Below are 7,515 nucleotides of genomic sequence, written 5' to 3'. Positions count from 1 at the left end.
AGTAACCGAAATTTTTTTATCCAATTAAAAGTTTACAATTTACCATTTAGCTTTTAATAGAAAAAATATATCATAACACAAAATTGATTGGAAAAAGAAGTCAGAAATAATTTCTCGAAATAGTTTTGGCGTTAATATGGCAGAATATGCGGGAAGAACTGTTTTGACCAGGAATCGGAATGATTACCGGAAAGAAGCCGCCACGCGGCACACGGTTAGTGGCTACCACATTGCTTTTGGAAAAAGTAGTAAAATACCATATGCATACAATGCGCTAATGACGCTAACTTAAGCTTCGTCTTCATCCTTGGACTACCCATTATTAAGTATTCACACTACAGAGCAATTTATTACCCCGTTGTCGCCACCACTACATCTCATTCTCTCCATAGAAATAATCCCATAAATCATTCCCCCTGGTCATTCTAACCTCCATCTCATTAAATTACTGGAGTTCGAATCATAAGTACAGAATTTGCAGCGTTAATCGATCATAGTTTCTTGATTGAACGAAACTTACATTCATTTCGTGGAGATTTTCATTGATTTGGTTTTTCTGAAATCTAAGAAGACGCCGATTCATTCACCGGCCAGCAATAGCATCCATGGAGAAGGGGAGCGGCCATGTGTTCCATCAATCTAGTATAATGTGTGTATTTGGATTACTTTGTGCTCTCTTTTGGTTTTGCTTATTATACTCCCCTTTCGGTGTTTTCCAAGGTAGAACTTTCTGGAGCAGCAGTCTTCAAATCAGTCCCACCTCAAATCAATCTAGGATTCAAGAATCTATACTTATACCTGTTAGTCACGAACCAGAGAATGTCGAATCCGAATCGGCTGTTTCTCCATCCAAAACCCCAAAGGTTTTCCCTTTTATAAAAGCATTAAGAACCATAGACAATAAGAGTGACCTCTGTGGTGGAAGGTACGTTTATGTTCATGATCTTCCTTCCAGATTCAATGAAGATATGGTGAAGGAATGTGGTAGCATTAACAGATTCTTCGATATGTGTAAGTTCATTAAGAATTCTGGGCTTGGACCGCCATTAGAGAATACGGAAGGTGTGTTTTCAGATAATGGATGGTACGCCACCAATCAGTTCACCCTCGACGTCATCTTCAGAAACCGAATGAAACAATACGAATGCTTGACCAACGATTCGTCAATGGCAGCCGCCATTTTCGTCCCATTTTACGCAGGGTTTGATGCTTCGAGATATCTTTGGGGGTATAACACATCCGTAAGGGATGCTGCGTCGCTTGATCTTGTTGATTGGTTGCAGAATAGAGATGAATGGAAAGTGATGAACGGAAAAGATCATTTTCTCGTCGGAGGAAGAATCACTTGGGATTTCAGGAGATTAAGCAACAAAGACACCGATTGGGGAAACAAGTTCTTATTCTTACCAGCTTCCAAGAACATGTCAGTTCTTCTCATAGAATCAAGTCCATTTAATTCAAACGATTTCGCCATTCCATACCCTACTTACTTCCATCCATCAAAAGATTCCGATGTTTTCACTTGGCAAAACCGGATGATGAAACTTGACCGGAAATGGCTGTTCTGTTTCGCCGGAGCTCCACGTCCAGGTAACCCGAAATCAATTCGAAGTCTTTTAATCGATCAATGCAAGAATTCAAACTCGGGGAAGCTTTTAGAATGTGGAAATGATGTAAGCAAGTGTCATTCCCCAAGTAATATAATGAAAATGTTTCAACGTTCGGTTTTCTGCTTACAACCACCTGGCGATTCATATACACGAAGATCAGCTTTCGATTCGATTTTGGCGGGTTGTATCCCGGTTTTCTTTCATCCCGCTTCGTTTTACACGCAGTACACGTGGCATCTCCCGAAGAAGTATACAAAATATTCCATTTTTATCCCGGAAGACGACATTCGCCGGAATATCAGCATCGAACAGCGGTTAGGTCAAATCGATTCCGAAACTGTAAAGATGATGAGGAAGGAGGTGGTGAATTTGATTCCGAGGTTGATATATGCCGATCCTCGTTCCAGATTGGAGAGTTTAAAAGACGCATTTGATCTATCTGTGGAAGCGGTTATCAACAAGGTGACGAAATTGAGAAGGGATTTGGTTGCTGGGCGGAGGAATAATGGTGGTTTTATTGAAGAACTTAGTTGGAAATATGCGTTGTTAGAAGAAGAAGATGAGGAGGAGACTATGGGTGTTCATGAATGGGATCCCTTTTTCTCTAAACCAAAACAGCAAACATGATCTCAATTAGGTTTACACTTGCTTCTCTTAGAATTTATATGATCCTTGATTAGTAGTTGTTGATTTTTTTAAATGAAATTTACATATAACATCAATTCTTTATAATTATTAGGGAAATTGAGCAGGTTAACCCCATAACTTGATAAAACAATCACAGATGTTGATTCACACACTAATACCAACCATGACTCTTCCATACCCGTTTGATTCACAATGATGTAAATACGGGATTAAGGCAACAATACAAAATCCTATAGAGAGTTAGGTATTGGAACAAACTGGGAACAATTTCTTTTTTCTCCAAAAACTGATCCTTCTGTCAAAACAATGAGTTTTAAACAGGAAACAAAAACCCAAAGTCAAACACAAAACCCAAGTCAAAATAAGAATAAAAAAATGGATAATCAACCCACAAACGTAAACACGTAGCACATTAAATCGATCCAAAATAGCTAGGGCCTTTTCCTCCAAGTCTCGGCCCACATCATTCCATTCGCCCTCGAAGTCTGGTCCGGATCGTCATCAGAGAAACGAATAAGGTGTTTGACATTGACTACATCGGAAGTAAGGACGTGACTTGGGAGTTTGAGGCGGTAAGTGTTGGGGTTTATCTTTTCAATGACTTCTACAGGTCTGATCTTTTTTGACTTAAGTATGTTGTAATCACCGGCAGAGAAATGGTCCTTGGTAAGTATGGCCCAGAAAAAATCTCCGATTTCGAACTCTACGCGACGATGTTTTTTGTCAGCATTGAACTTGTACTTGGCATTGGCAGTAGTTAGGTTGTCATACACAGCCTTGTGGGTATCAAGTAGTCCTTCAACAAAAGCAATAACTCTCCCTTCATCATTTGTGGTGCTCGGAAATGGGAGGAGATCTAACAGTCCCCGTGGTTGAGCGGAGTACACGACCAGGAAAGGGTTGAATCTGGTGCTACGGTTAGTAGTGTGGTTGTGGGAGAACTCAGCTTGGCTCAATTTGTTATCCCAACTCTTTGGGTGATCGCAAACTAGATAACAAAGAAGATTTCCGAGAGAGCGATTAACAACTTCGGTCTGACCATCCGTCTGTGCGTGGTAGGCGCTACTAAAATTGAGTTTTGTATTTACCATTTTCCATAGAGTACACCAAAAGTGACTAAGGAACCGTGTGTCACAATCTGAAGTTCGTGGAGGCGATAGATGTCACGAAAGAAAAGTTGGGTAACATTGACATCATCTGTCGTCTTCTTACATGGTATAAAATGCACCATTTTCGAAGAGCGGTCAACCATAACGAAAATTGAGTCGTTACCTTGTTGTGTGCGGGGCAAACCCACTACAAAGCCCACACTGATGTCAACCCATGGTTTGGTCGGCACAGGTAACGGTGTGTATAATCCAACATTCGTAGCCGTATGCTTCCACATTTGACAAATGCAACACCGTTGCACAAACTTCTCGATCTCGCTATGCATTCCCAACCAAAAATCTGATTCTTGAACAAGTTGTACAGTCTTGTCTCGTCCCACATGCCCCTCTCCATGTAATTATTTGATTATTTGTAGCCCAATAGTCTATCAACTCTAACAACATGAGGAGATATGTCTCCAAATATTTACATACACAATCAAGTAGAATAATCAATATTTGTTGTTATAATAAATTTATTAAACCAATTATGAAGGTAATTCTGATCAAATTATTTATGATCTTAATGATTTTTGATGATGAAGTAAAAGGATTATGAGTGGAAAATTGGAAATAAGTCTGTACATGGGAAAGGAAATAATCACAGCAGAGTCGAGAAGTTATCTATACATACAAAACTTAGATATTCAATGTATATATTAATTTTAACTAATTTATAAACTTACAAACAAAATTTTGATAGTTATAAATTAATAAATTTTTGATTAGTCATTAGGATTTTAAATTATCGATAATATTTTTTCTCAATTGTGGTTTTTTTTTACATAATGAATTGAATTTTCATTAATTTAATTATTATCGCACAACCGTAGTTTTCAATATATATTTAACCTAATAAAAATATAAAAATATAATAAGATGGATTCTTCTATGAATTTTTCTAATTTTAATATCAAAATATGTATTAATATTTTAATTTTAATCATCTTTAATAAATGAAAGTTTTTTTGCCACATGTCATCTTCTCCTTTATTTTGACACTTGTCATTTTGTGAGAATTTTAGAAATTTTATTTTCCACTTGTCATTTTTTAAGGATTTCAATTTTCTTAAAATAAAATTGCATAAAATTGTAATGGGTTCTATAAGGAAATAAAATCATTCTATTAATTTGGTAATAAATTCTCATAAATATTTCAAACGATTTAGTTTCTTTTGTAAATTTTCAGAAAATTACATTATGTTATGTTACATTATAAAATATTTCATATTTATATATTGATATTAAAATTTTATTTTTAATAAACCCGTGTAAAAAATGGGTCTGACACATAGTTATATTAATAAATTCCATGTACAAGACATTCGACTACTTAAATATAGTTTTGGCGTTTTGATGGCAGAATATGCGGGGAGAACTTATTTGACCATAGGAATGTTTACCGGAAATAACCCTCCACGCGGCACATGATTAGAGGCTACTCACATTGCTTTTGTAAAAAGTAGTAAAACACCATCTGGCATCATGCCATCATGCCATATCCATCCAATACAATAATACAATATTATGCGCTAATGACGCCAACTTAAGCTTCGTCATCATCCTTGGTCCTTGGACTAATCCATTATTCACAGAATAATCTATTACCTCCTCATCGCCACCACTCTCTCTCTCTCTCTCTCTCTCTCTCTCTCTCTCAATAATGCCATTCAATCAATTTAGTCAAGTTAGAATCATAACTGAATTTGAAGCGTTAATCGATCCAGTTTTACTATGGTTGTATATCAATAGTTTCTTGATTGAACGAAACTAGTTAACAGTTTGATTTACATTCATCACCTGGAGATTTTCAGTGATTTGTTTTTTCTGAATGTAACAAGACGCCATTGACCAGCCAGCAATAGCATCCATGGCGAAGGGCAGCAGCCATGTTTTCCAACAATCAAGTATAATGTGCGTATTTGGATTACTCTGTGCTCTCTTTTGGTTTTGCTTCTTATACTCCCCTTTCGGTGTTTTCCAAGGTAGAACTTTCTGGAGCAGCAGTCTTCAAATCAGTCCCACCTCAAACCAATCTAGGATTCAAGAATCTATACCTATACCTGTTGTTAGTCACGAACCAGAGAATGTCGAATCCGAATCGGCTGTTTCTCCATCCAAAACCCCAAAGGTTTTCCCTTTTATGAAAGCATTAAGAAGCATAGACAATAAGAGTGATCCATGTAGTGAAAGGTATGTTTATGTTCATGATCTTCCTTCCAGATTCAATGAAGATATGGTGAAGGAATGTGGTAGCATTAACAGATGCTTCGATATGTGTAAGTTCACTAAAAATTCTGGGGTTGGACCACCATTAGAGAATACTGAATTAGGTGTGTTTTCCGATAATGGATGGTACGCCACCAATCAGTTCACCCTCGACGTCATCTTCAGAAACCGAATGAAACAATACGAATGCTTGACCAACGATTCGTCAATGGCAGCCGCCATTTTACGCAGGGTTTGATGCTTCGAGATATCTTTGGGGGTATAACACATCCGTAAGGGATGCTGCTTCGCTTGATCTTGTTGATTGGTTGCAGAATAGAGATGAATGGAAAGTGATGAACGGAAAAGATCATTTTCTCGTCGGAGGAAGAATCACTTGGGATTTCAGGAGATTAAGCAACAAAGACACCGATTGGGGAAACAAATTCTTATTCTTACCAGCTTCCAAGAACATGTCAGCTCTTCTCATAGAATCAAGTCCATTTAATTCAAACGATTTCGCCATTCCATACCCTACTTACTTCCATCCATCAAAAGATTCCGATGTTTTCACTTGGCAAAACCGGATGATGAAACTTGACCGGAAATGGCTGTTCTGTTTCGCTGGAGCTCTACGTCCCGGTAACCCGAAATCAATTCGAAGTCTTTTAATCGATCAATGCAAGAATTCAAACTCGGGGAAGCTTTTAGAATGTGGAAATGATGAAAGCAAGTGTCATTCCCCAAGTAATATAATGAAAATGTTTCAACGTTCAGTTTTCTGCTTACAACCACCTGGCGATTCATATACTCGAAGATCAGCTTTCGATTCGATTTTGGCGGGTTGTATCCCGGTTTTCTTTCATCCCGCTTCGTTTTACACGCAGTACACGTGGCATCTCCCGAAGAAGTACACAAAATATTCCATTTTTATCCCGGAAGGCGATATTCGCCGGAATATCAGCATCGAACAGCGGTTAGGTCAAATCGATTCCAAAACTGTAAAGATGATGAGGAAGGAGGTGGTGAATTTGATTCCGAGGTTGATATATGCCGATCCTCGTTCCAGATTGGAGAGTTTAAAAGACGCATTTGATCTATCTGTGGAAGCGGTTATCAACAAGGTGACGAAATTGAGAAGGGATTTGGTTGCTGGGCGGAGGAATAATGGTGGTTTTATTGAAGAACTTAGTTGGAAATATGCGTTGTTAGAAGAAGAAGATGAGGAGACTGTGGGTGTTCATGAATGGGATCCCTTTTTCTCTAAACCAAAACACCAAACTTGATCATAACTGCACGGAGGTATAAATTGGGTTATAACTATTATAATCTTAGCTAATAGCTACCATGCTTTCCATTTGCATGCCCATTTGGTTTAAAAGAAGTAATGTCTATTCTTTTAACTTGAGCTTAGTGTAATTTTCAATAATCTTATAATTTGTTCAAAAAATATCATTGTAGGTTTACGATACCATTTATTAAAAAATTGTTCAAAAAATATCATTGTTTGTTTACGTTACCATTAAACATGTTGAGGTTGCTGATGAATTGAACTTTGGACGGACGTGGTTTGTAATAATTTTAAAACTATCATTTCAACACAGAGTGCTTGGTTTTAAACTAGTGACCTCAAAGAAGGCAGTGACTCTACCACCGTTGCGTATTTTCATTTTTAGTCTTTGTTTATATAATATAGACAAAATTTCACAAAAGGTCGTATTGCTTTTCAAAATTTCCTTAAAATAGTTCTTATGAAACCTTTTCTTTTGCATGGATGGTCTATATGGAGAGAACCTTGCATACTAGTGGTCATTTGGGAGAAAATTTTACCCGCAAATGATCCTTATAACTAACTTTGTTAAAATTTGTTGTTAAGTCCATATGAAATTACATTTTTACCC

The 7,515-nt window shown here is 37.3% G+C and overlaps 1 protein-coding gene and 1 pseudogene across 1 annotated transcript; both read left to right on the top strand.

Annotated features, from left to right (window-relative positions):
• Nucleotides 1-315: 315 nt before the first annotated feature.
• LOC145135499 (xyloglucan galactosyltransferase MUR3-like) lies at nt 316-2,458 on the top strand. The gene is made up of 2 exons (XM_079069768.1): nt 316-649; nt 725-2,458. Exons 1-2 carry the CDS (start codon nt 606-608, stop codon nt 2,235-2,237), a joined length of 1,557 nt encoding a protein of 518 aa, XP_078925894.1. The 5' UTR covers nt 316-605; the 3' UTR covers nt 2,238-2,458.
• Nucleotides 2,459-5,013: 2,555 nt separating this feature from the next.
• On the top strand, nt 5,014-7,022 carry LOC145137762 (xyloglucan galactosyltransferase MUR3-like; annotated as a pseudogene).
• Nucleotides 7,023-7,515: the final 493 nt, after the last annotated feature.

Source organism: Lactuca virosa, chromosome 9 (assembly GCF_052849685.1).
Source record: "Lactuca virosa cultivar CGN04683 chromosome 9, Lactuca_virosa_CGN04683_v6, whole genome shotgun sequence".
Taxonomy (NCBI): domain Eukaryota; kingdom Viridiplantae; phylum Streptophyta; class Magnoliopsida; order Asterales; family Asteraceae; genus Lactuca; species Lactuca virosa.
The sequence above is the reverse complement of the archived record's forward strand: the minus strand, read 5'-3'. Positions and strand labels throughout refer to the sequence as shown.